This window comes from Rutilus rutilus, assembly GCF_951802725.1.
Source record: "Rutilus rutilus genome assembly, chromosome: 2".
Lineage (NCBI taxonomy): Eukaryota > Metazoa > Chordata > Actinopteri > Cypriniformes > Leuciscidae > Rutilus > Rutilus rutilus.
This window is the reverse complement of record NC_140210.1, coordinates 58,599,064-58,626,230: the sequence shown is the minus strand read 5'-3', so window position 1 is coordinate 58,626,230 and position 27,167 is coordinate 58,599,064. Positions and strand designations below refer to the sequence as shown.

General features: G+C 38.2%; 5 protein-coding genes and 1 long non-coding RNA gene across 12 annotated transcripts; all 6 read right to left on the bottom strand.

The window, feature by feature from the left end:
- Position 1: 1 nt before the first annotated feature.
- LOC311286461 lies at positions 2 to 767 on the bottom strand. Of its 2 annotated transcripts, none has more exons than XR_014626561.1 (3): positions 574 to 767; positions 164 to 335; positions 2 to 83 (listed from the first exon to the last, which is right to left on the bottom strand). It is a non-coding gene; the product is annotated as an uncharacterized lncRNA (long non-coding RNA). The 2 variants fall into 2 exon arrangements; XR_014626562.1 differs by lacking the exon at positions 574 to 767 and adding an exon at positions 439 to 557.
- An 862-nt stretch (positions 768 to 1,629) lies between these two features.
- LOC311286422 (microfibril-associated glycoprotein 4-like) lies at positions 1,630 to 5,404 on the bottom strand. 2 transcript variants are annotated; one of them, XM_084402640.1, is made up of 6 exons: positions 5,122 to 5,404; positions 4,987 to 5,038; positions 4,683 to 4,883; positions 4,506 to 4,602; positions 3,831 to 3,998; positions 1,630 to 3,741 (listed from the first exon to the last, which is right to left on the bottom strand). In XM_084402640.1, the coding sequence occupies exons 2-6, from the start codon at positions 5,032 to 5,034 to the stop codon at positions 3,488 to 3,490; spliced, it is 768 nt and encodes a 255-aa protein (XP_084258766.1). In that variant the 5' UTR covers positions 5,035 to 5,038; positions 5,122 to 5,404; the 3' UTR covers positions 1,630 to 3,487. The 2 variants fall into 2 exon arrangements, with proteins under 2 accessions (XP_084258766.1, XP_084258767.1); XM_084402641.1 differs by lacking the exon at positions 4,987 to 5,038.
- A 120-nt stretch (positions 5,405 to 5,524) lies between these two features.
- LOC311286421 (microfibril-associated glycoprotein 4-like) lies at positions 5,525 to 10,091 on the bottom strand. Of its 2 annotated transcripts, XM_084402638.1 has the most exons (6): positions 9,810 to 10,091; positions 9,675 to 9,726; positions 9,371 to 9,571; positions 9,194 to 9,290; positions 6,924 to 7,091; positions 5,525 to 6,835 (listed from the first exon to the last, which is right to left on the bottom strand). In XM_084402638.1, the coding sequence occupies exons 2-6, from the start codon at positions 9,720 to 9,722 to the stop codon at positions 6,582 to 6,584; spliced, it is 768 nt and encodes a 255-aa protein (XP_084258764.1). In that variant the 5' UTR covers positions 9,723 to 9,726; positions 9,810 to 10,091; the 3' UTR covers positions 5,525 to 6,581. The 2 variants fall into 2 exon arrangements, with proteins under 2 accessions (XP_084258764.1, XP_084258765.1); XM_084402639.1 differs by lacking the exon at positions 9,675 to 9,726.
- Positions 10,092 to 10,211: 120 nt separating this feature from the next.
- On the bottom strand, positions 10,212 to 14,845 carry LOC311286420 (microfibril-associated glycoprotein 4-like). 4 transcript variants are annotated; one of them, XM_084402635.1, is made up of 6 exons: positions 12,889 to 12,985; positions 12,754 to 12,805; positions 12,452 to 12,652; positions 12,275 to 12,371; positions 11,602 to 11,769; positions 10,212 to 11,513 (listed from the first exon to the last, which is right to left on the bottom strand). In XM_084402635.1, exons 2-6 carry the CDS (start codon positions 12,799 to 12,801, stop codon positions 11,257 to 11,259), a joined length of 771 nt encoding a protein of 256 aa, XP_084258761.1. In that variant the 5' UTR covers positions 12,802 to 12,805; positions 12,889 to 12,985; the 3' UTR covers positions 10,212 to 11,256. The 4 variants fall into 4 exon arrangements, with proteins under 4 accessions (XP_084258761.1, XP_084258762.1, XP_084258763.1 ...); XM_084402636.1 differs by lacking the exons at positions 12,754 to 12,805; positions 12,889 to 12,985 and adding an exon at positions 14,815 to 14,845; XM_084402637.1 differs by lacking the exon at positions 12,754 to 12,805 and having other exon boundaries at positions 12,889 to 13,050.
- mfap4.5 (microfibril associated protein 4, tandem duplicate 5) lies at positions 13,158 to 14,864 on the bottom strand. The gene is made up of 5 exons (XM_084402654.1): positions 14,815 to 14,864; positions 14,518 to 14,721; positions 14,341 to 14,437; positions 14,091 to 14,258; positions 13,158 to 14,011 (listed from the first exon to the last, which is right to left on the bottom strand). Exons 1-5 carry the CDS (start codon positions 14,818 to 14,820, stop codon positions 13,758 to 13,760), a joined length of 729 nt encoding a protein of 242 aa, XP_084258780.1. The 5' UTR covers positions 14,821 to 14,864; the 3' UTR covers positions 13,158 to 13,757.
- A 5,940-nt stretch (positions 14,865 to 20,804) lies between these two features.
- Positions 20,805 to 27,141, bottom strand: pin1 (peptidylprolyl cis/trans isomerase, NIMA-interacting 1). Its single transcript, XM_084402674.1, has 6 exons — positions 27,019 to 27,141; positions 26,727 to 26,758; positions 25,704 to 25,906; positions 23,820 to 24,020; positions 23,016 to 23,126; positions 20,805 to 21,231 (listed from the first exon to the last, which is right to left on the bottom strand). Exons 2-6 carry the CDS (start codon positions 26,741 to 26,743, stop codon positions 21,122 to 21,124), a joined length of 642 nt encoding a protein of 213 aa, XP_084258800.1. The 5' UTR covers positions 26,744 to 26,758; positions 27,019 to 27,141; the 3' UTR covers positions 20,805 to 21,121.
- Between the last annotated feature and the right edge of the window lie 26 nt (positions 27,142 to 27,167).

Sequence of the window (27,167 nt, the reverse complement as noted above, 5' to 3'; positions counted from 1 at the left end):
CCCAGCCAGTATTCAAATCCTCTCTTGTACTGATTCCACGGCCGATAGAAATTCACACTGCCGTCCATTCTCCTCTGAATCACCTGTGATGGGTTTATATAGAATATATGATTCATAATGTATGTTCTGATGTGTGTTTGATGACCTAAAGTCACATTCGTACCGTCCATCCTCCATTGTCTTCATCTTTCCCATTGAGACCATGTGACAGTGTAAATGTAAATCCCACTCACTGTTTCTCCTGTCTCCTTATAGACATCAGAACAGTCGAATTACATGAATTTACAGTCACTGCTCAATACAACCGGGAGAAAAAACACCAAAAACACCTTCATCTACAAGAGACGGAAAGAGAGAGAGATGAACATCACACTGAAATCAAGGTGGAACCGTCTCTATAAATGTGATTGACACAATGAAGGAAACCAGTGAACTTACTGCCATCTTCTCAATCTCTCCTCAGCAGTTTCACACACAAAGATACATTTATCTAAAAATGTATTCAACATTGTAAGAACTTCTGAAAGCCCAGACTGTATATGTTAAATGTTGGAGAATAAAACAGTAACTCACCGTTTGTGTTCTTCAGTCTTTGATGGCACAAACAGTCCTTAAAAATCAGATTTTCGAACTCCTCCTCTGTGTGTTAGTGTCAAAGTCCATATGTGGCAATCTTGGAAAAATCCTCCAGCAGCTGTTTTCACATTTAGGAAACATCCAAAATGTTACGGTACGGCGATTCCCTGATGCTATATGAAGCAGAGTACTTGTCTGATGTCAAAGATGTGTATGATCATTAATATCACAGCTGACTACTGAAAAACTCAAATGACAACAAACATGAGATATAAAATCACTTTAATGCACACAGAACATTGCACAGTTGTGTGTTTGGAGCGACAGCTCTCGACATGTGGTTAGAAGCAGTTTCTAGTTTGCATGACGTGGACAATAAATCCTTATCTTGAGCAAAATAAGCAAGCTGACATTCAGATCTATATCTTTTATTTAGAATACATACAAATGTCATTTACATCTTTTAGTTTGTCAAGAGATTGAAAGCACTGTTTTTTGAAGAGAGGGCATGTGCGAACGTGCTCTAGTGTGTAAGAACGAGCCGATGATTGAATCTGGAAACGAAGCAAAATAACTGAGGAAAATGAGAAATAGTCCTCAGATGCATGTCCGTAATTTATTGCAAAACATCTCGCATTAATTCAATCTCAGAAGTTAATTACTCCACCACATGTGTGACGACATAAATCAACATGGTTGAACGACCACTTTGTGACAATATACTATAACTATAACACTATAACATGAGGATCCAGAAGAGTTTTGAGGACAAGATCATTCATCTTGGGTCATCACTGTCTTCGAGACAAAAAACAGCAGTCTTGATGTTAAGAGCATCTCAACCCGCCAGGAGTGCCAAGACTGTTATATTAGACTTCTGTTCAGTTCATCACTTCTGCACTGGCCTCAAACACTATTACCCAACTGAATGAACAGGCATGTTGTTATTTTAAACTAAATATGGCCAAAATTCAGATGTTTGGGTCATTTAAAAGGGTTCACCAGCACAAACTTTCAGGAAAATTGTGCACTGCTCTCTACATACCTTCTAACTACCTGACTTTTCTTTGGCACAGACAAACTGTTTTCAACACACCATCTGTTGAAAAGGTAAATGTTATCCAATCTGTGATTTATCCGAACACTACTTCAGACTAAAACCCCGGCCTTTTAGCCACACTCAACCAACAGGTCTGTCAAATATGTCTAGTTTTGGGGTCTATTTAAAGGAGTCATAATGTTGTTTTAACTTTGGTACCCAATGCTCTATTATAGTCTTTCAGGCACTTCTAAAAAAGAAAAGTGGAAAAAAAATCACCACAGAGCCCCTCAGACCCTTATTTCTAAAGGCATTATTGTCTCGCGAGATCTGATGCGATGTTTTGGCTGTCGTGGACGGTCATTATAATAATGCAAATGAGGGGCGCGTTGATTGGTTGCAGGAAGGAGGGGGGTTGACACCGCAGGTAACTTCAGCATCATTACAAACTGACATGGCGCAAGTTGTCAGAACCCGACCCGGCCGCGACATATGGGATTCAACCGTACATGTTTGAGCCGGACTCTGAACCAGAGCTGGAAAGGGAAGATGTAGAGTTGATGGATGCACGTCTACATCAAGATGTCTCTGAATGGTAAAGACAATCATTTTGACTGAGACATACATTAACATCAGTTCGAGCAAAAACGTGTGTTGCTATTTTCTCCCACATAAATTTACCTTTTATTTAATGTAGATTACATTAACGGAGATGTAGTTTTTTTTTTTTTATCAGCTTACAGTGGTTTTGAGATTTTTACTATCATGTGGTGTTTTTGCCTTGTTCACGTTGTGGTTATTTAGACATTCAATATGTTTCTTCTTTAGACATGCAACGTGATGTTATACTTGCATTTAAACAGTTTTAGCCACTGAGCATGGACTCCTGTACCGTCACTACTGTAGCTGCTAGTGTAAAACAAAGTGGAAAGATGTGGCTAGCATTCGTAGAGTCCATTCCCCGTGTTTACCTCGAAGGTAACGTTACATACAATAGCCGCATTAGCTGTTAGCTGCTATTTGTTAACCACAGTAGAGCAATAAAAACACAGTCTTACCTTTTCAATTTCTGGCAAGTCCCTGATGGTTGGGATGGCACCTTTTCCCAAACGGAGCTTCGAGGCCAAGTTCGCCTGATATTGCCCCAAATTTGTAAATGATTCCGGTGTAAAATGTTTAGCACACACACCTAACGATACGCCACTTGAAAGAGTTGTTGGGACAGCGTCATTAAAAATGAATTTCCTCCACTGTTCCCTGATAGTTTCGTCCGTTTTTGGTAGATAAAACACATTTGCATGTTGTTTGTGGGAGTCACCCACAGAGCATCTCAAGTGTAGGCTGCACTCGGTTTCTCCATCTTTCTCGAGTCGACTAAACTGAATCTGAGGGGGAGAGGGGCGGGCTTCCCGCGGCATAGGTTTGCGGTGTCCATATTTGGTATATCCTCCCCCGTCTTGACGTCAAGAGGGGGAAGAAATCAAAATCTCGTTTTTTCGTGCGCGTGCACGTGGCCTATTTTACAAACCCTGAGGTAAACAAACGCTTCACTTTTAAATATCGGCTTCCCGGCCAGTGTACAATCATTATGCAATCATAACATACATTGATTCTCGTGGAAAAGTGAAATTTCTACATTATGACTCCTTTAAAGAAAAGGGCATTCACTGTATAAGTGTACTGAACGTTTTTGAAGAGAGGCCTAATATTAGTAACACTATAGTAAAATCATAACATCAGAAATGACCAAAATAAAATGTGCAACACCAGCAGCCAACATATACTTAAAATATTGCTCAGTTACACAAAATCTTAAAATGTCATAAAAAAGATAAAGTCCAATGTTTCCCCTTCAGAAGCACTGTAATGTTTCTAAGACACACGTTTGATCTTCATGCTGATGGATTTCATACTGACAGCGTAATTCTTCCAGCTGGACCAAACAACACCAATGGCGTGATGAGTGGGATCTTCCCCCCATAAATACACACCGTTGGGGTTTGCATAGTGACAGGCTGCGTACCAAAATGCCCCGAGAAACTCTTTAGCACAGTTCTTATCATATGATTCTTGATCTTTGTCAAAGGTGGAGAACTTCTGATCATTGTGGCTAGATAAAGAGTCGCCTGCAGAGAGGAAGAGCATCATTGAGGACAGCAACTCAAATTGAAACGTCACAAATGAATATTCATGAGAATGAATGAAAGTGTCCTACCAGCTCCTCCATCAGTGAACCCTGAAACATGCAGTTTATACCCGACACATTCACAATCCACAGAGAAGGACGAGTACAGAGCAAAACCCTTCCTTCCTTCAAAGTCCTCCAGATCCACTCTCAGCATGTACTTTCTGTTACGTGTCAGCTGGTACATGTTCTCCAGCCCTATTCACACACACAGAGAGACATGAACACCAAGTATGGTATAATGTACAATCAGGCTGTATTTATCACAAAATAAACCCTGACATCTTGATTAGGACTGAAGTGTAGAGGTCTTTTATCATCCTGAAAGGGCTTATTCTGAGATAACAACTGGCTGAGTGTGTGTTTATTATATGCCTACTCAACACATAATGAAATAATTGGATATGAAATATTAGCCCACTTGTAAAGCTTCCGCAGAAAAACAGTTTCTAGCAAACAGCTTTGAGCCAAGGCAGGTGAACAAGTTCAAACTAGAAGGACATTTAAGAGTGATTACACGGCTTATCACCACGTCATTGTTGACATGAAATATTGATTTGAGTTAAAAGTTTAAAATCTTACTTATTCATTAAAATATTAAAAACAGCTTAAAATTACTGTCCTTAGACTTCACAGTGTGATACTAAAGACTGTGGGTGGATTCAGAAACTCAGATATTCAGATTACAAAAATGCCACATCTTACCCAGCCAGTATTCGCTCTCCACATTCCCGAATCCTCTCTTGTACTGATTCCACGGCCGATAGAAATTCACACTGCCGTCCATTCTCCTCTGAATCACCTGTGATGGGTTTATATAGAATATATGATTCATAATGTATGTTCTGATGTTTTTTCGATGATCTAAAGTCACATTCGTACCGTCCATCCTCCGTTGTCTTTATCTTTCCCATCTGAGACCATGTGACAGTGAACCCAGACAGGAACGTCTCCTGCTGGATAGATGGTGTAAATCCCACTCACTGTTTCTCCTGATTTATAGACATCAGAACAGTCGAATGGCATGAATTTACAGTCACTGCTCAAAACAACCGGGAGAAGAACTGCCAAAAACAGCATCATCTACAAGAGACAGAGAGAGAAAGAGATGAACATCACACTGAAATCAAGGTGAAACCGTCTCTATAAATGTGATTGACACAATGAAGGAAACCAGTGAACTTACTGCCATCTTTCTCAATCTCTCCTCAGCAGTTTCACAGCAAAGATACATTTATCTAGAAATGTGTTAAACATTGTAAGAACTTCTGAAAGCCCAGACTGTCTATGTTAAATGTTGGAGAATAAAACAGTAACTCACCGTTTGTGTTCTTCAGTCTTTGATGGCACAAACAGTCCTTAAATATCTGATTTTCGAGCTCCTCCTCTGTGTGTTAGTGTCAAAAGTCCATATGTGGCAATCTTGGAAAAATCCTCCAGCAGCTGTTTTCACATTTAGGAAACATCCAAAATGTTACGGTACGGCGATTCCCTGATGCTATATATGAAGCAGAGTACTTGTCTGATTTCAATAGATGTGTATGATCATTAATATCACAGCTGTAAAAATAAGACTACTGAAAAACTCAAATGACAACAAACATGAGATATAAAATAAGTTTAATTCACACAGAACATTGCAAAGTTGTGTGTTTGGAGCGACAGCTCTCGACATGTGGACAATAAATCCTTATCTTGAGCAAAATAAGCAAACTAACATTCAGTACAATCTGTATATTTTATTTAGAATACATACAAATGTCATTTACATCTTTTAGTTTGTCAAGAGATTTAAAGCACTGTTTCTGAAGAGAGCGCATGTGTGAATGTGCTCTAGTGCGTATAACGAGCCGATGACTGAATCTGGAAACGAAGCAAAATAACAGAAAAATGAGAAATAGTCCTCAGATGCATGTCCGTAATTTATTGCAAAACATCTTGCGTTAATTCAATCTCAGAAGTTAATTACTCCACCACATGTGTGACGACATAAATCAACATGGTTGAACGACCACTTTGTGACAATATACTATAACTATAACACTATAACATGAGGATCCAGAAGAGTTTTGAGGACAAGATCATTCATCTTGGGTCATCACTGTCTTCGAGACAAAAAACAGCAGTCTTGATGTTAAGAGCATCTCAACCCGCCAGGAGTGCCAAGACTGTTATATTAGACTTCTGTTCATAGGCTGTTCAGTTCATCACTTCTGCACTGGCCTCAAACACTATTACCCAACTGAATGAACAGGCATGTTGTTATTTTAAACTAAATATGGCCAAAATTTAGATGTTTGGGTCATTTAAAAGGGTTCACCAGCACAAACTTTCAGGAAAAGTTTGCACCGCTCTCTACATACCTTCTAACTACCTGACTTTTCTTTGGCACAGACAAACTGTTTTCAACACACCATCTGTTGAAAAGGTAAATGTTATCCAATCTGTGATTTATCCGAACACTACTTCAGACTAAAACCCCGGCCTTTTAGCCACACTCAACCAACAGGTCTGTCAAATATGTCTAGTTTTGGGGTCTATTTAAAGAAAAGGGCATTCACTGTATAAGTTTACTGAACGTTTTTGAAGAGAGGCCTAATATTAGTAACACTATAGTAAAATCATAACATCAGAAATGACCAAAATAAAATGTGCAACACCAGCAGCCAACATATACTTAAAATATTGCTCAGTTACACAATGGAAAGAGAAAAGAAAATCTTGAAATGTCATAAAAAAGATAAAGTCCAATGTTTCCCCTTCAGAAGCACTGTAATGTTTCTAAGACACACGTTTGATCTTCATGCTGATGGATTTCATACTGACAGCATAATTCTTCCAGCTGGACCAAACAACACCAATGGCGTGATGAGTGGGATCTTCCCCCCATAAATACATACCGTTGGGGTTTGCATAGAGACAGGATGCGTACCAAAATGCCCCGAGAAACTCTTTAGCACAGTTCTTATCATAGACATCTTGATCTTTGTCAAATGTGGAGAACTTCTGATCATTGTGGCTAGATAAAGAGTCGCCTGCAGAGAGAAAGAGCATCATTGAGGACAGCAACTCAATTGAAACGTCACAAATGAATATTCATGAGGATGAATGAAAGTGTCCTACCTGCTCCTCCATCAGTGAACCCTGAAACATGCAGCTGATACCCGACACATTCACAATCCACAGAGAAGGACGAGTACAGAGCAAAACCCTTCCTTCCTTCAAAGTCCTCCAGATCCACTCTCAGCATGTACTTTCTGTTACGTGTCAGCTGGTACATGTTCTCCAGCCCTGTTCACACACACAGAGAGACATGAACACCAAGTATGGGATAATGTACAATCAGGCTGTATTTATCACAAAATAAACCCTGACATCTTGATTAGGACTGAAGTGTAGAGGTCTTTTATCATCCTGAAAGGGCTTATTTTGAGATAACTGGCTGAATGTGTGTTTATTATACAGTGAGGAAAATAAGTATTTGAACACCCTGCTATTTTGCAAGTTCTCCCACTTGGAAATCATGGAGGGGTCTGAAATTGTCATCGTAGGTGCATGTCCACTGTGAGAGACATAATCTAAAAAAAAAAATCCAGAAATCACAATATATGATTTTTTTAACTATTTATCTGTATGATACAGCTGCAAATAAGTATTTGAACACCTGTCTATCAGCTAGAATTCTGACCCTCAAAGACCTGTTAGTCTGCCTTTAAAATGTCCACCTCCACTCCATTTATTATCCTAAATTAGATGCACCTGTTTGAGGTCGTTAGCTGCATAAAGACACCTGTCCACCCCATACAATCAGTAAGAATCCAACTACTAACATGGCCAAGACCAAAGAGCTGTCCAAAGACACTAGAGACAAAATTGTACACCTCCACAAGGCTGGAAAGGGCTACGGGGAAATTGCCAAGCAGCTTGGTGAAAAAAGGTCCACTGTTGGAGCAATCATTAGAAAATGGAAGAAGCTAAACATGACTGTCAATCTCCCTCGGACTGGGGCTCCATGCAAGATCTCACCTCGTGGGTCTCAATGATCCTAAGAAAGGTGAGAAATCAGCCCAGAACTACACGGGAGGAGCTGGTCAATGACCTGAAAAGAGCTGGGACCACCGTTTCCAAGGTTACTGTTGGTAATACACTAAGACGTCATGGTTTGAAATCATGCATGGCACGGAAGGTTCCCCTGCCTAAACCAGCACATGTCAAGGCCCGTCTTAAGTTTGCCAATGACCATTTGGATGATTCAGAGGAGTCATGGGAGAAAGTCATGTGGTCAGATGAGACCAAAATAGAACTTTTTGGTCATAATTCCACTAAACGTGTTTGGAGGAAGAAGAATGATGAGTACCATCCCAAGAACACCATCCCTACAGTGAAGCATGGGGGTGGTAGCATCATGCTTTGGGGGTGTTTTTCTGCACATGGGACAGGGCGACTGCACTGTATTAAGGAGAGGATGACCGGGGCCATGTATTGCGAGATTTTGGGGAACAACCTCCTTCCCTCAGTTAGAGCATTGAAGATGGGTCGAGGCTGGGTCTTCCAACATGACAATGACCCGAAGCACACAGCCAGGATAACCAAGGAGTGGCTCTGTAAGAAGCATATCAAGGTTCTGGCGTGGCCTAGCCAGTCTCCAGACCTAAACCCAATAGAGAATCTTTGGAGGGAGCTCAAACTCTGTGTTTCTCAGCGACAGCCCAGAAACCTGACTGATCTAGAGAAGATCTGTGTGGAGGAGTGGGCCAAAATCCCTCCTGCAGTGTGTGCAAACCTGGTGAAAAACTACAGGAAACGTTTGACCTCTGTAATTGCAAACAAAGGCTACTGTACCAAATATTAACATTGATTTTCTCAGGTGTTCAAATACTTATTTGCAGCAGTATCATACAAATAAATAGTTAAAAAATCATACATTGTGATTTCTGGATTATTTTTTTTGGATTATGTCTCTCACAGTGGACATGCACCTACGATGACAATTTCAGACCCCTCCATGATTTCTAAGTGGGAGAACTTGCAAAATAGCAGGGTGTTCAAATACTTATTTTCCTCACTGTATTCCTAATTACCACAATGAAATAATTGGATATGAAATATTAGCCCACTTGTAAAGCTTCCGCAGAAAAACAGTTTCTAGCAAACAGCTTTGAGCCAAGGCAGGTGAACAAGTTCAAACTAGAAGGACATTTAAGAGTGATTACACGGCTTATCACCACGTCATTGTTGACATGAAGTATTGATTTGAGTTGAAAGTTTAAAATCTTACTTATTCATTAAAATATTAAAAACAGCTTAAAATTACTGTCCTTAGACTTCACAGTGTGATACTAAAGACTGTGGGTGGATTCAGAAACTCAGATTACAAAAATGCTGCATCTTACCCAGCCAGTATTCGCTCTCCACATTCCCGAATCCTCTCTTGTACTGATTCCACGGCCGATAGAAATTCACACTGCCGTCCATTCTCCTCTGAATCACCTGTGATGGGTTTATATAGAATATATGATTCATAATGTATGTTCTGATGTGTGTTTGATGATCTGAAGTCACATTCGTACCGTCCATCCTCCGTTGTCTTCATCTTTCCCATCTGAGACCATGTGACAGTGAACCCAGACAGGAACGTCTCCTGCTGGATAGATGGTGTAAATCCCACTCACTGTTTCTCCTGATTTATAGACATCAGAACAGTCGAATGGCATGAATTTACAGTCACTGCTCAAAACAACCGGGAGAAGAACTGCCAAAAACAGCATCATCTACAAGAGACAGAGAGAGAAAGAGATGAACATCACACTGAAATCAAGGTGAAACCGTCTCTAAAAATGTGATTGACAAAATGAAGGAAACCAGTGAACTTACTGCCATCTTTCTCAATCTCTCCTCAGCAGTTTCACAGCAAAGATACATTTATCTAAAAATTTGTTTAACATTGTAAGAACTTCTGAAAGCCCAGACTATCTATGTTAAATGTTGGAGAATAAAACAGTAACTCACCGTTTGTGTTCTTCAGTCTTTGATGGCACAAACAGTCCTTAAATATCTGATTTTCGAGCTCCTCCTCTGTGTGTTAGTGTCAAAGTCCATATGTGGCAATCTTGGAAAAATCCTCCAGCAGCTGTTTTCACATTTAGGAAACATCCAAAATGTTACGGTACGGCGATTCCCTGATGCTATATATGAAGCAGAGTACTTGTCTGATTTCAATAGATGTGTATGATCATTAATATCACAGCTGTAAAAATAAGACCACTGAAAAACTCAAATGACAACAAACATGAGATATAAAATAAGTTTAATTCACACAGAACATTGCAAAGTTGTGTGTTTGGAGCGACAGCTCTCGATATGTGGACAATAAATCCTTATCTTGAGCAAAATAAGCAAACTAACATTCAGTACAATCTGTATATTTTATTTAGAATACATACAAATGTCATTTACATCTTTTAGTTTGTCAAGAGATTTAAAGCACTGTTTCTGAAGAGAGCGCATGTGTGAATGTGCTCTAGTGTGTAAGAACGAGCCGATGACTGAATCTGGAAACGAAGCAAAATAACTGAGGAAAATGAGAAATAGTCCTCAGATGCATGTCCGTAATTTATTGCAAAACATCTCGCATTAATTCAATCTCAGAAGTTAATTACTCCACCACATGTGTGACGACATAAATCAACATGGTTGAACGACCACTTTGTGACAATATACTATAACTATAACACTATAACATGAGGATCCAGAAGAGTTTTGAGGACAAGATCATTCATCTTGGGTCATCACTGTCTTCGAGACAAAAAACAGCAGTCTTGATGTTAAGAGCATCTCAACCCGCCAGGAGTGCCAAGACTGTTATATTAGACTTCTGTTCAGTTCATCACTTCTGCACTGGCCTCAAACACTATTACCCAACTGAATGAACTGGCATGTTGTTATTTTAAACTAAATATGGCCAAAATTTAGATGTTTGGGTCATTTAAAAGGGTTCACCAGCACAAACTTTCAGGAAAGGTTTGCACCGCTCTCTACATACCTTCTAACTACCTGACTTTTCTTTGGCACAGACTGTGTTCAACACACCATCTGTTGAAAAGGTAAATGTTATCCAATCTGTGATTTATCCGAACACTACTTCAGACTAAAACCCCGGCCTTTTAGCCACACTCAACCAACAGGTCTGTCAAATATGTCTAGTTTTGGGGTCTATTTAAAGAAAAGGGCATTCACTGTATAAGTGTACTGAACGTTTTTGAAGAGAGGCCTAATATTAGTAACACTACAGTAAAATCATAACATCAGAAATGACCAAAATAAAATGTGCAACACCAACAGCCAACATATACTTAAAATATTGCTTAGTTACACAATGGAAAGAGAAAAGAAAATCTTGAAATGTCATAAAAAAGATAAAGTCCAATGTTTCCCCTTCAGAAGCACTGTAATGTTTCTAAGACACACGTTTGATCTTCATGCTGATGGATTTCATACCGACAGCGTGACTGGTCTTCCAGGTGTACCAAACATTTCCAATGGCGTGAAGAGTGGGATCTTCCCCCCATAAATACACACCGTTGGGGTTTGTAGTGTGACAGGCTCCGTACCAAAATGCCCCGAGAAACTCTTTAGCACAGTTCCTATCATAGACATCTTGATCTTTGTCAAAGGTGGAGAACTTCTGATCATTGTGGCCAGATAAGGAGTCGCCTGCAGAGAGGAAGAGCATCATTGAGGACAGTAACTCAATTGAAACGTCACAAATGAATATTCATGAGGATGAATGAAAGTGTCCTACCTGCTCCTCCATCAGTGAACCCTGAAACATGCAGCTGATATCCGACACATTCACAATCCACAGAGAAGGACGAGTACAGAGCAAAACCCTTCCTTCCAGTGAAGTCCTCCAGATCCACTCTCAGCATGTACTTTCTGTTACGTGTCAGCTGGTACATGTTCTCCAGCCCTGTTCACACACACACACACACAGAGAGACATGAACACCAAGTATGGTATAATGTACAATCAGGCTGTATTTATCACAAAATAAACCCTGACATCTTGATTAGGACTGAAGTGTAGAGGTCTTTTATCATCCTGAAAGGGCTTATTCTGAGATAACAACTGGCTGAGTGTGTGTTTATTATATGCCTACTCAACACAATGAAATAATTGGATATGAAATATTAGCCCACTTGTAAAGCTTCCGCAGAAAAACAGTTTCTAGCAAACAGCTTTGAGCCAAGGCAGGTGAACAAGTTCAAACTAGAAGGACATTTAAGAGTGATTACACGGCTTATCACCACGTCATTGTTGACATGAAATATTGATTTGAGTTAAAAGTTTAAAATCTTACTTATTCATTAAAATATTAAAAACAGCTTAAAATTACTGTCCTTAGACTTCACAGTGTGATACTAAAGACTGTGGGTGGATTCAGAAACTCAGATTACAAAAATGCCGCATCTTACCCAGCCAGTATTCGCTCTCCACAGTCCCGAATCCTCTCTTGTACTGATTCCACGGCCGATAGAAATTCACACTGCCGTCCATTCTCCTCTGAATCACCTGTGATGGGTTTATATAGAATATATGATTCATAATGTATGTTCTGATGTGTGTTTGATGATCTAAAGTCACATTCGTACCGTCCATCCTCCGTTGTCTTCATCTTTCCCATCTGAGACCATGTGACAGTAAACCCAGACAGGAACGTCTCCTGCTGGATAGATGGTGTAAATCCCACTGACTGTTTCTCCTGATTTATAGACATCAGAACAGTCGAATGGCATGAATTTACAGTCACTGCTCAAAACAACCGGGAGAAGAACCACCAAAAACAGCATCATCTACAAGAGACGGAAAGAGAGAGATGAACATCACACTGACATCAAGGTGAAACCGTCTCTAAAAATGTGATTGACACAATGAAGGAAACCAGGGAACTTACTGCCATCTTTCTCAATCTCTCCTCAGCAGTTTCACAGCAAAGATACATTTATCTAGAAATGTGTTAAAAATTGTAAGACCTTCTGAAAGCCCAAACTGTCTATGTTAAATGTTGGAGAATAAAACAGTAACTCACCGTTTGTGTTCTTCAGTCTTTGATGGCACAAACAGTCCTTAAAAATCAGATTTTCGAACTCCTCCTCTGTGTGTTAGTGTCAAAGTCCATATGTGGCAATCTTGGAAAAATCCTCCAGCAGCTGTTTTCACATTTAGGAAACATCCAAAATGTTACGGTACGGCGATTCCCTGATGCTATATGAAGCAGAGTACTTGTCTGATTTCAATAGATGTGTATGGTCATTAATTTCACAGCTGACTACTGAAAAACTCAAATGACAACAAACATGAGATATCAAATCACTTTAATGCACACAGAACATTGCAAAGTTGTGTGTTTGGAGCGACAGCTCTCGACATGCGGTTAGAAGCAGTTTCTAGTTTGCATGACGTGGACAATAAATCCTTATCTTGAGCAAAATAAGCAAACTAACATTCAGATCTATATCTTTTACTTAGAATACATACAAATGTCATTTACATCTTTTAGTTTGTCAAGAGATTTAAAGCACTGTTTCTGAAGAGATCGCATGTGTGAATGTGCTCTAGTGCGTAAGAACGAGTCTATGACTGAATCTGGAAATAAAGCAAAATAACTGAGGAAAATGAGAAATAGTCCTCAGATGCATGTCCGTAATTTATTGCAAAACATCTCGCATTAATTTAATCTCAGAAGTTAATTACTCCACCACATGTGTGACGACATAAATCAACATGGTTGAACGACCACTTTGTGACAATATATTATGACTATAACACTATAACATGAGGATCCAGAAGAGTTTTGAGGACAAGATCATTCATCTTGGGTCATCACTGTCTTCGAGACAAAAAACAGCAAAAAAAGATAAAGTCCAATGTTTCCCCTTCAGAAGCACTGTAATGTTTCTAAGACACACGTTTGATCTTCATGCTGATGGATTTCATACTGACAGCATAATTCTTCCAGCTGGACCAAGCAACACCAATGGCGTAATGAGTGGGATCTTCCCCCCATAAATACACACCGTTGGGGTTTGTATTGTGACAGGCTGAGTGCCAAAATGCCCCGAGATACTGCTTGGCACAGTTAGTGTCTGAAGCGTCTTGGTCCTTGTCAAAGGTTGAGAACTTGTATCCATTATGGCCAGATAAAGAGTCGCCTGTAGAGAGTTAAAGCATCATTAAGAACAATAACTCAACTAGAATGAGTTTTCATGAGAATGAATTAAAGTGTCCTACCTGCTCCTCCATCGTTGAACCCTGAAACATGCAGCTGATATCCGACACATTCACAATCCACAGAGAAGGACGAGTACAGAGCAAAACCCTTCCTTCCTTCAAAGTCCTCCAGATCCACTCTCAGCATGTACTTTCTGTTACGTGTCAGCTGGTACATGTTCTCCAGCCCTGTTCACACACACACATGAAGAACATGTTCAACCAAACACATGATCATCCACACAAACGGACACACATTGTGAGATCTTACCCAGCCAGTATTCGCTCTCCACAGTCCCGAATCCTCTCTTGCACTGATTCCATGGCCGATAGAAATTCACACTGCCGTCCATTCTCCTCTGAATCACCTGTGATGGGTTTATATAGAATATATGATTCATAATGTATGTTCTGATGTGTGTTTGATGATCTAAAGTCACATTCGTACCGTCCATCCTCCATTGTCTTCATCTTTCCCATCTGAGACCATGTGACAGTAAACCCAGACAGGAACGTCTCCTGCTGGATAGATGGAGTAAATCCCACTGTCTGTTTCTCCTGATTTATAGACATCAGAACAGTCGACCGGCTTGTCTACATGATCACACTCACAGCCCAATAAAACAGGGATAAGAGCCGCCAAGAATAACATCTGCACAAGAGAATGAGGTGATTATCAGTCTGAAATGAAGGTGGAAACCATCTTAAAGAATGTGACTGACAAAAAGTAAACAGATAAACTTACTGCCATCTTCTCAATCTGTCCTCAGTAGATCACAGCAGAGATGTCTGTTTCTTTAAAAAAAAAAGATAGAAAGAATTCTTTACTCAGCAATTTGTATAAAATAATATAAACTTCTGAATGTCCAGAGAAGCTTTGGAGAGCAAACCAGCAACTCACCATCTGTGTTTTCCAGTTGGAGACGATACAAACTCTCCTTTAAACATCTGATGTTCAGGATCCTCCTCAGTGTCAAAATCCATTTGAAGCAATGTTGGAAAAACATCCTTTTTGCAAATTTAAAGGGATAGTTCACCCAAAAATGAAAATTCTGTCATCATTTACTCACCCTCAAGTTGTTCCAAACCTGTATGAGTTTCTTTGTTCTGCTGAACACAAAGGAAGATATTTGGAAGAACGTTTGTAATCAACAGATCTCGGTCCCCATTGACTTCCATAGTAGGAAAAAAATATACTATGGTAGTCAATGGGGACCGAGATCTGTTTGGTTACAAACATTCTTCCAAATATCTTGTGAAAGCATGGGAATTCCCAGTTCCTGTTAATGATTTATAAACCATCGGTATGCACAGATAAATGTTCCTAAATACAGCCCACAATCACAAATAATCTTGAAATCGTGGAGTCCACCAACAGAACATTAATAATTGTTCCTCAATAACAAATTTACCAGCTTTCCATAAATACTCAATCCACACAAACAAAAGATCACAGATTAAGATCTGAGTTAGACCGACACAGGCCTGTGACCTAAAGAGGTCAAACACGCATGAGTCAGTTTTACTGGAAGAGGATTTACTAGGTGAAAGACCATGGAAACACTCAAACATGACATTTCAAATCAATTTCATTCGAATGTTGAACGTTGAGTATAATCAGAATCTTTCTTTCTTACACACTTCCTAATCTCTGATTCGGTGACTTACCTTGGTTGTTCTTCTACAGGGAAGCAGGTTGGAATATTTTGCAGTGTTTGGAATATATACACGAGTGCTTAAGTTTTTAACATACGATTGTCCAGGCAGCGTTATAATCTCAGACAGGCGATGAATCTGTCAAAAAACAAACCAACGAGGACGAAGCTCCTCCTCCGTTTGTTCGTATCAAAGTGTGTTTGTGGCAATCTTGAAAAAAATCCTCTGCCAGCTATTTTCATATTTAGGAAACATCCAAAATGTGAAAGTATGGTGATATGTATATGAATCATAATTAATTATCTTGTTGTAAAAATAAGACCAATGAAACACTCAAATGACAAATATGAAGGAAGCTGTAGTGGATATCAGTGTTAATGACTGGGAATTATGCAAAGCAGCATAGGAAAACATCTTAGACAAAAGTGTGCAAAAGCGATGTAAAGGATGATCAGCTTTTCCTGGCTCAAACCTTTTGTTTTCACCAACAAACTTAACTAATGTTAACCAATCTGTGGATGTGAATATGTATTATGTATTCAAACACTACACTCTTTAAATCAAATGTTTTTTTTTCACTAAACCATTTTTTCTTGGTGTGAAGATTATTATTAATCTAAAGAACCCTTTTCCACTACAAAGAACCTTTTGTGTGATAGAAAAATGTTAAAAGTTCTTTAAAGGACCATCAATGCCAATAAAGAGCCTTCATTTTTAAGAGTGCGTCTTCAGACCAAAGTCCTGGCTTATTAGCTTAACCACCAAATAGCTCATCTAGCTGAATAAGTTCTGTTTAAAGAAAAATGCATCCACTGTAGGATCTTATTGAAGATTGATGAAGAGGAGAATCATCTCAGAAGAACACAGACAGGAACGTCTCCTGCTGGATAGATGGTGTAAATCCCACTGACTGTTTCTCCTGATTTATAGACATCAGAACAGTCGAATGGCATGAATTTACAGTCACTGCTCAAAACAACCGGGAGAAGAACCGCCAAAAACACCTTCATCTACACGAGACAGAGAGAGAAAGAGATGAACATCACACTGACATCAAGGTGGAACCGTCTCTAAAAATGTGATTGACACAATGAAGGAAACCAGTGAACTTACAGCCCTCTTCTCAGTCGCTCCTCAGCAGTTCATATCTAAAAAATAATTAAAAATGATTTACTTAGACAACTTCATATGTAAAATTGTATAAAATTCTGGATGTAATATGTAAATGCTGGAGGTGAACTCACCGTTCGTGTTCTTCCGTCACTAAAACGCTCAAGGATCCTCCTCTGTGTGTCATCCAAAATGTGAAAATTTCAATCCTGGTGGTTGTTCTTTTACCCCCCCTTTTTTTTCTTTTTTTTTTTAGGGGATTTTATGGTACTACATTATATGTACGCTGTATTTATAATCCATTTATTCACTTTGTGAGCATTGACCTGAAAATAAAATTTCCAACTTAAACTGTGGTAAATCTTGAGTGCTTTAAAGCGACAAACTTAGTTTGATCACTTTTTAAAAACACTTGGCAGATTATTGCTGAAGTGAAAAAAGTTTTAAAAAAGTGAACTTTAAAGTTAGAAATGTACATTTATTGTTATTAAAAAAAATGCACAAAAATACTTTTAATTTTTATATTAAATATATATTTTCAAAAACACATTTTACTCTAAAACTGCAAGAAAACAAAAGCCATAAATCTAAACAAATTTGAGCTTGATTTCTCTAAAAAAACAAACAAAGAGCTTTCAGTGAGTGTTGGCCGCAGTACCAAACGCTTCCACTAGAGGACATTCGTCTCCCATTCATTTCCAATGAGAGGAGCACAAGTGTGACTATTTAATTCAGGACCATTTAACCTGTTCGAATCATGCCCATGTTTTTTTTTTTTTATGTTCACATAGCAAGTGCCAAAACCTTTACCAAGTTTCTGACCATTCAGATGAAGTAACAAAACAAAAAAAGTAAAAATTTTAACATCTAAAAGGTCTAACCGTTTAATATCCATACACATTGACAAATGTTGCTATTCAACAACCACTTAATCTTGAAATCATGAGCACATTATTGAACACATGGATTCCACCTAAAGAACATTACACCTAATAATCTTTTCTAAAGAACTTGCCAGCTTTCTGCAAACGCCCAGATCAAAGGAATCCCCAAATAATACTAAAAATGATAAAACAAGAGGACTGAGTTTGACCTTAAAAGGCCCCGTGACCCTCAAGGGTCATTCCTTACACTCATAATGATATTATATAGAAAGACAATTTCACAAACATGAGGATTTACCTGACATCTGTAGGAATAACACTCAAATCACAACAAACATGAGCGATGTTATACTGCGTCACATATAATAGGGCGATTCCCAGCAGGCTAAACATTTTTGTCAGCTGATGATATTTTCTGAAACCCCCTGAGATTTTAAGTTAGTATGTAATACTTTTAATAGCTAATATTTAATAATTGACATGCAGGTAAAACAAATAAAACAGTTAATCTTTTAACAGGACTCGGACTTTTTTTATGTTTTTAAAAGAAGTCTCTTCTGCTCACCAAGGCTGCATTTATTTGATAAAAAACAATAAAAAAAAACAATAAAAAAAAAACAGTAATATTGTGAAATATTATTCCAATGTAAATCAGCTGTTTTCTATGTGAATATACAGTAAAGTGTAATTTATTCCTGTGATCAAAGCTGAATTTTCAGCATCATTACTCCAGTCTTCAGTGTCACATGATCCTTCAGAAATCACTCTAATATGATGATTTGATGCTCAAGAAACACTTATGATTATTATCAATGTTGAAACAGTTGTGTGCAATTTTTTTTCAAAATTCTTTGATGAATATAAAGTTCAAAAGAACAGCATTTATTTAAAATAGAATATTTTCTAACATTATAAATGTCTTTACTGTAACGTTTGATCAGTTTAACTCATCCTTGATGAATAAAAGTATTGATTTATTTTATTTCTTTACCCCCAAAATAAAATGTAAATCCTCACTGACCCCAAACTTTTGACCGGTCGTGTAATGTTACAAAAGCTTTAGATTTCAGATAAATGCTGTTCTTTTAAACTTTCTATTCATCAAAGAATCCTGAAATAAAAATGTAAATAACTGTTTTCAACATTGATAATAATCGTAAATGTTTCTTGAGCATCAAATCATCATATTAGAGTGATTTCTGAAGGATCATGTGACACTGAAGACTGGAGTAATGATGCTGAAAATTCAGCTTTGATCACAGGAATAAATTACACTTTTCATATTATATATTCATATTTTGTATATTCTATGCAGTGGTCAGTTCACAGTAGTGACCGAAATTAACATTTTTATTAAGGGGCAATATTTGCCACCTTAAATTGATTTCCAGGGGCATTTTCACCTATATGGATATTGTTTCTAAACGTATTTAGAGGTATGCATCACCTTTTATGTCAAATTCTAACATTCAAATTAAATTATATTAGAATAACACAGTACCAATGTCAAAATAAATCATTAAATTAAAATCCATCCTTGCAGTGCATAAGTGACACAGAAGCGGCATCAAAACTGGCATTAGCCTACTATATTTACACTTCCTTTACAATTGCATAAATAAAGCTATTCAATATTTAAATATGAAATGATTTATAATTTTAACGTTTTAAAGGATACTTTAAATATGAAACTGAAACCACCAGTAGGTGGCGGCAAGTCACTGTCTTAATAAGCGAGTTGAGTCAACCGATTTGTTCAAACGGCTGATTCATTCAGAAAAACAAGTGACTGTTCATTGAATCGTTCAAATGATTCGTTCAAAACGCGGATTTCAGTAAAAAAAAAAAAAAAAAAAACTACGGCTTCATTATGAAATTCTCGTCAGCAATATAAAGTGAAAATTGGCAATATTATGTCCAAAAAGTAACTCACAATGTTAACTTTATTGTTAATTTAACTGTTGTATAAAATAAATAGCACATTTGCAATTGTGCACAGGAACGGCACTCTTGCTCATGTGATATTCTAATATAACAACATAATATGATATAAATATAAGACAAAAACTCATTTGGGCACATCTATAACTGCACTGACACATCACGCAGTGAAAGCAAGCATGAGAGACAAACGCGATGTCAGCTCGCACTCGCAGTGCCTCGTACATAGTTAAAACAATGATTACAATATCATCAGTTCATAGACAATATCGCACACTACTAAGCACATAAAGAATGAACTTACAACTGAACTGACATTTACTCGTTTTCTTCTCTCCTCTCGCGTGCAGGAGACAGACGCAGGCTAATATGCTGCCGTAAGTGACGCGAATTGTCACGTGAACAAGCAAATCCACCAAGATTAGCCGCTAATTAGATAGTTTTAATTTCGAAAGCATTTAGATAAGTCTAAGTCAAAGTGTCATCTACAATTTAAGACCTTTCATAAATAAAAATAAGATTTTTTTTTTTTAATTATACTTTAAGACTTTTTATGGCCTTAAATTAAAAAAAATCTAATTTAAGACCTTTTAAGGATCCGCGGGGACCCTGACAATATTACCATTTTTGTTTGTATTTTTAATCAAATAAACACAGCCTTGGTGAGCAGAAGAGACTTCTTTTAAAAACCTTAAAAATCTTACTGACCCCAAACTTTTGAACGGTAGTGTGTATTAAATACAAAGTTTATAATGGCTATTATTGTTCAATAAATAATATTTTATATTATAATGTTGACGTACCTGGCGTATCGAGAAAATAACCCAATGGGGGTTTATCAGTGTTCATTTTGCGTGAAAATATTGCATTTGTGCTTTTTCCCCAAAATAAAATAAATAAAATAATTTAAATATATTGTATTTGAATTAGTCAAGCACTTTTCAAACACCTCTTCGTAAATATGGCTGTTTTCAAGGGTTTTCCAGGCCTTATATTTCACAAAGTCAAATTCAAGTGCTTAAAGTACCTTGTACGAGCCCCGTTTTAATAAGCGTTTTATTTTGATTATTTAATTTTAACCTCAATTTGGGAAACTCCGCTTTACAAAAATATATTTCTCATGCTTTGAAATAAAACAGGAGCATTTCTTTAGTGACATGGTCATTTTTATTGGTCATAGTTTGGACATCCGATCACCTGCTGTCCGACGCGAGGACTGGCCCGAGGCTCAGGACAGCAGATCATGCGAGCGTTTAGCCGGATGCGGGAACGCCTGGGATTCGAGACGCATCTGTAACATGTAAGATCACGGAAACACCGGATGGATTTTAACGTGCAGCTTTTGACGAAGCCAAGCGAGGTTTTTCAGGGAAACAGATTAAGATAAGGAATCCTGGGATAGATGTGTGAGTTATCTGCGAGTGAATGAACGAAGGCATGACGGAGAGGGAATCCCGATGGTTATCCGGTTCTCAGGATGATGTGAACTCCGGAGTCGGTGAACACGGGGCCGCTCATGTCTCCGACCTTCAGCGCGAACGAGACGTCTTCAAACGGCTTCTGCATTTGACCTGACACACACACACACACACACATATATGGATTAAGACAGGACACAATGGATCAATATTAGGCTGAAAACTGTATTAATATTCGATAGAGATGCACCGATATGAACATTTTGCCCGATACCAATAATTCTTTATATTTTGATATATATATACCGATAACCGATATATTGGCCTCTATATAATTTTTGAGAGCCTGATTACAGAAACAAGAGTCTCACCATTAAAATCCATGTCCCAAACACACAATCATAATGTTCTCATGATAGTTGTATGTAGCCGATATGACAGCACATGTTGCACTGAACTGTATTTTCCTTTTTTTTCTTTTTTCTTTTTTTTAAAAAGTAATTTCAAGCAGATTTCAAGCAATTCAAAACCATCATGATGAACAGTGCGCATCTGAAGCGTCTCAGCTGGAGGAAATAACACATTATTTATCAGCTTTAAAGGTCCCCTATTTTGCCCCTTTTCACAAGATGTAAAATAAGTCTCTGATGTCCCCAGAGTGTGTGTGTGAAGTTTCAGCTCAAAATACCCAACAGATCATTTTTTACAGCATGTTTAAATTGTCATTTTTTGGTGCTCAGAAAAACGCGCTGTTTTAGTGTGTGCCCTTTAAATGCAAATGAGCTGCTGCTGCCGGCACAGGGGGCGGAGCCTCACGAGCTCGCGCTCAGTCTCAGGACAAGTTCATCTCACGGAATGATGATAATATCAGAAACTCTCAGTAACGGTGTTCATTTCGACCCGGAGTCGGACAATAATGCCTACAGAGTCAGAGTGCTGTATAGAGATGGAACAGGTATAGTTTAGTAGTTTAATTACGGTTATAACGTATTTGTCATCTGCTTGTATATATCCATTATTAATAGCCTACAAGTCTGCTGTTACGGATCAAGTCCGAATGATGATCAAACATATACTGATGAGTTTAATAAAGTTTATTGTACATCTCACAAAAGATGAAGCGTCAGTTTTACTTCAGAAAATCACCGTAAGAGCTGAGTAAACACAGTAAGTTATAAGAAGTGCGCAAGTACATAAACGAATTTCGGTAGAGTTGAGGGAGCATTTTCTTTAAAAACAAAATAATTGCACCTCGTCTTCAGCGGCTGCCTCAGATTTCAGGAGTAGATAGAGAGAGCTATGTGGATTAATACATCCAGCCACACAACACCTACAACTCTTGGGAGACATTCTCGTCAGCAGCTGTGAACTGGATCAGGGCGGGTCTATGTTGAAAAGGCACTGTCTGTCAACACTCGTGGGCGGGGCCTGTGCTTAGTGACGTCACTAAAGCCGCATTCTGAAAACAGGTCGTTGGGAGACACTGCTGATGATTTATAGGGATTAATAAAAAAGGAGTGAGTGGATTTTTATCTCTATTGGGTGGTTGTGTACACACACTGCCAACACACATTTATGTCCAAACAGTATGCAAAAGAGAATTTTGCATAATAGGGGACCTTTAATATATCGGCCACATTTTCATATCGGGCCGATAACGATAACACTAAAAGGTTTCCCTTATTTTGATGGTCCCTTTAACACATTCAGTTGACCCTAAGTAACGTTGCCCCTACATCTCATTACAGTGTTCGTAGAGCGTTAGTAGACTGGAAGGGTTAGAATAAGTTGACATGAAGTTGCAAAGTTACTTACAGAATGTTCAAGGGATCATCAAAATAAAGTGTTATCCATTAAAAAATGAGCATATATCTGCTGATGCCGATATATCGTGCATCCCTAATACCCGATGCTGAGACGCGTATCGCTAGTCTCACCCCTGCCGAATATGCCCAGGTCTCCTCCGTTCCTCGCTGAGCTGCAGTCGCTGAACTGAGACGCCAAACTCTCAAACTCCTCCTCTCCGGATTTGATCTGTTCAATGTACTCTACACACACACAGAGAGAGAGAGAGAGAGAGAGAACATGACAGAGTTTATTGTATTTAAGAGTCGTTTATGATGCAGGGAAAAAGAGCCCCATTGAAGCAACTTCCATTTATATTAATAATATTTCATGCCAGTTTCCCAGGAAGTGCCGATTTTGTTCACTGGAACACATGAGACGGAAACGGTGCTTTATTTGCAAATGTTTCATGCAATATTCCAATTTTTCTCACAAGTTAAATCTGAAACTTTTGATGGAAACGTATTTAGTGAGCAGTGGCGGCTCGTCAGGGGAGGCACAACATTTCCAAACCTGAGGTGGAAACGGGAGCCAGCGTTAATGAGGACTGGGTATCGATTCAGATGCTCCAATTCGATTCGATTTCGACTCAATGAATATAGATTTAATACAAATCCTATATTTATAAAAAAAGAACAGTAAAGCTCTTGAAGCTCCGCCCTCTGTGCCGGGAGCAACAGCTCATTTGCATTTAAAGGGACACAAACAAAAACGGTGTATTTTTGCTCACCCTCAAAAAGTGACAATTTTAGCATGTTGTAAAAAAGTATCTGTGGGGTATTTTGAGCTAAATCTTCACACACTCTGGGGACATCACAGACTTATTTTACATCCTGTGATGTCCCCTTTAAAGAACCCCAGCCGCCACTGCTAGTGTGCTAGTGTGCGTGTCTTACTGTGGATGAGCTGCAGCGCCTCATCTTTGCCGCGCGTGATGTTCTCCTCTCTCCAGGAGGAGGGCCGGCGCGACTGGTTGTGTTTGACCAGCAGGTGCGAGCATCGGACCTTCTCCAGCTCGCCGACCCCGTCCGCTCCCGACCCGCTCGGGCGCTCCCACTGACTCGCGTTCGTGATGTGGTTGAAGTAATACACCCGACCTGTGCCACACAGAGACAACAATACATTTACATTTAAGCATTCGGCAGACGCTTTTATCCAGGGACTGTTTACACGACACCGTTTTCAACTAAAACCATAAAACTTTTTATGCGTTTTGGTCGTTCGTTTACACGACAACAGCGTTTTGGGGCCTGAAAACACCACAAAGTTTTGAAAACAGGATTCAAAGTGCAAGTTTTTGAAATCGGTCTCCGTGTAAACAACAATATCGCGAATCTCTGAAGACGATGACGTTACGCACATGCGTATTACGTGTTCAGTCTATAGTGTTTCATCGCCATCTAGTGGCCTGGCAGCAGAATACAGCGTTTTTAGTCATTTTCGCGGATCCGTGTGAACGGGGATCGTTTTGACAATGGAATCGTCTGTACGTGGAAAACTCAAAGGAAAAACTTCTCCGCTTGAAGCATATCGTAGTCGTGTAAACGTACCCATACATTGCATTTCAAGGCACACATTTTACATTCTTATCAGTTCTCAGTTCTAGCTGAGAAGCTTTGATCACGGGAATAAATTACACTCTACTATATATTCACATAGAAAACAGCTAATTTACATTGTAATAATATTTCACTGTTTTACTGTATTTTTGATTATGTAGCCTAAATGCAGCATTGGTGAGCTTTTTCCTTAAGTCATGTCATGTCACCTTTATTTATATAGCGCTTTTTACAATACCGATTGTTTCAAAGCAGCTTTACAGAGATAACAGGAAAATAATGCAACAAAGTTCAGTGATGGTTCATTTTTGTTGTAAAAAAAGTTATTAATTTAGGTAAATTATATAGCCACTCTGGAGAAAAGCATACGATTTTTTTTTTATTATTCTAAACTTTTTATTCATAATGTGTGTATACATATATAAAATTACATCAAATTATTTAATATCTGAATGAGAGAGAGAGAGAAAACTTAAAACTGAAGCAGACAAGCACCTTAGATTGAAGATTAGTAATAATAAGCTAGGCTATATGAATACTAGTATAAATGAACACTGTAATATTACTGTATTGTTGCTATGTTTAGCCTATTGTTTTCTACACTTTAAAAGAACATTTTTTTTAGTGGAAGCTTTAAGGTCACCCATAAAAAAGATCATAAAATAATATAAACTCAAATTAGTATTTTATGTCCATACATTTATTTGGTAAGTGAAATAATTTAACCGACAGAATTAACCCTTTCAATGAGCTAAGCGAGATGACAGACTTAGTGGACATGAAATATTCCGCGTACACGTTTGATTTTTTTATCAAATATTTACTCATAATTTAATAAAGTAAAATTGAAAATACAGACGTTATCTATTGACAAAGCTAGCGCTATTACCCTTCCGATGGCTAAATATCAGTCTGGCCCAGATATAGTTCAGATTTTAAAGGTGTTTAGAAATCCAAATGTTTTGATATTTGTAGATGCAGTGTGTGATGCTTTAACTCATCCGCTTTTAAACACCGAACACCTCAGAATCACTCGCTCGTGTTTGGGTTTAAATCAGAATTCAGTCCGGTTTGGGTTAGCATCGGCTCTCTCGCGCGCGCGGGCTCGGTTGTTTTAGGCGGTTCGGTGTCGGTTAGCCATTAGCATACGCACTGCTCACACGCGCCCAAACACACACTCGGTTCCGGGTTTAAATGTGAACACGGGCCGCCACGACTGACCTGAACTCCGGCTCATGCGCTTCTCCCACCCGGACGGCAGCTTCTCATCGTCGGACATGATTTGAGAATGGTGTCGGTTCGGTTCGGCTCGGGTCTGGTCTGATGTAGCGCCGCTGCAGTGACCGGGACTGACCGACAGGGGGCGACAGAACGCAAACACTGGGAAACTACACCGCTTTACTATGGACGCTTGTTTCTTTTTTCTTGTAAATGGAAAAAATGTAAGCCCTCCTTTAATACAAAACAGTCTGCTTCTGTTTTAAGTTTTCTCTCTCTCTCTCTCATTCAGATACTTAAGGTTAATTTCATATATAAAATATTTAATCGTCATATATTGTAATATATGACGAATATATTCAAAATGTAATGTTATATACACACACACTATGAATAAAAAGTTTGGAATAAAAAAATCTTGTGTTTTTTCAAGGCTCTTCTGCTCACCAAGGCTGCATTTATTTGATCTCAAATACATTGAAATATTATTCTAATGTAAATCAGCGGTTTTCTATGTGAATATAAAGTGTAATTTATTCCTGTGATCAAAGCTGAATTTTCAGCATCATTACTCCAGTCTTCAGTGTCACATGATCCTTCACAAATCACTCTAATATGAGGATATGATATTTAAATCTTACTGACCCCAAACTTTTGAGTGATAGTGTGTATGGTTTACACAGCACAACAGTTTTCAACATTGACAGAGGACAAACACTGGGAAACAACGCTTTACTGTGGAAGCTTGTTTCTTTTTTCTTGCAAAAAAAAAACCTCCTTTAATATATTTCTATGTGAGTTTGTTAAAATTTTTAAAATGAATTCCAAATAATCCAAAAACACAATAGAAAGTCTGAAACTCTGTTTCTCTCTGTCAAAATATTTACTATTTTAGTATATTTTTTTCTTTGATGTCTAATTCGTCTGCCTGTTTGTCTTCATCCTCGCTCCATTTGCTGTTTTTTATTCATTTTTTTCTTTTTCTTAAATTTAAACTCTGTGTTAGTCTCATTGGAAGTGTCTTACTTTGTTGATTGTTCCATCTTGTTATGTACATTCTGCAATAAATAATAAAAAAGCTTGTTTCCTTTTTTCTTTCTTTTTTTATTAATGCAAGAAAACACAATATTAACAATAAGGCAATGCACAATCACACAAAATCCCTAAAGAACAGAGCACAACTCTAAAAATGAAACAATAATTACAAGAAAGAAAGAAAGAAAATTATGACATTAAGATTCAAAATGATTAAATAAAAAGAAAACAAAAAACTGCACCAGATGTTTATTTAACAACGTTAAATTCGAAATTGACTTACAAGGTAGAAATTTGACTTAAAAGTATGTTGCTGGTAGGATGAAGGTGGTGGGATTTGTGTTATTGCGAGTTTGATAGATTTGTTTGGGATATCTCTCACATTTTAAAGAAAGACATTCACGACGCCTTACATCGATTAGCGGCAATTTC

Coding starts and splice junctions, on each gene's coding strand:
- pin1 (XM_084402674.1), bottom strand. Junction 24,021..25,703: donor GCGCATGAGCCGGAGTTCAG/GTCAGTCGTGGC, acceptor TGTGTGGCACAG/GTCGGGTGTATTACTTCAAC. Junction 21,232..23,015: donor CCTGGGCATATTCGGCAGGG/GTGAGACTAGCG, acceptor TGTGTGTGTCAG/GTCAAATGCAGAAGCCGTTT.
- mfap4.5 (XM_084402654.1), bottom strand. Junction 14,259..14,340: donor GGAGAGCGAATACTGGCTGG/GTAAGATCTCAC, acceptor GTGTGTGAACAG/GGCTGGAGAACATGTACCAG. Junction 14,012..14,090: donor GTTCAACGATGGAGGAGCAG/GTAGGACACTTT, acceptor AACTCTCTACAG/GCGACTCTTTATCTGGCCAT.
- LOC311286420 (XM_084402635.1), bottom strand. CDS start 12,801: ATGTATCTTTGCTGTGAAACTGCTGAGGAGAGATTGAGAAAGATGGCA. Junction 12,653..12,753: donor AGAGATTGAGAAAGATGGCA/GTAAGTTCCCTG, acceptor CGTCTCTTGTAG/ATGATGCTGTTTTTGGTGGT. Junction 11,770..12,274: donor GGAGAGCGAATACTGGCTGG/GTAAGATGCGGC, acceptor GTGTGTGAACAG/GGCTGGAGAACATGTACCAG.
- LOC311286422 (XM_084402640.1), bottom strand. CDS start 5,034: ATGTATCTTTGCTGTGAAACTGCTGAGGAGAGATTGAGAAAGATGGCA. Junction 4,603..4,682: donor AAGACAACGGAGGATGGACG/GTACGAATGTGA, acceptor AACCCATCACAG/GTGATTCAGAGGAGAATGGA. Junction 3,999..4,505: donor GGAGAGCGAATACTGGCTGG/GTAAGATGTGGC, acceptor GTGTGTGAATAG/GGCTGGAGAACATGTACCAG.
- LOC311286421 (XM_084402638.1), bottom strand. CDS start 9,722: ATGTATCTTTGCTGTGAAACTGCTGAGGAGAGATTGAGAAAGATGGCA. Junction 9,291..9,370: donor AAGACAACGGAGGATGGACG/GTACGAATGTGA, acceptor AACCCATCACAG/GTGATTCAGAGGAGAATGGA. Junction 7,092..9,193: donor GGAGAGCGAATACTGGCTGG/GTAAGATGCAGC, acceptor GTGTGTGAACAG/GGCTGGAGAACATGTACCAG.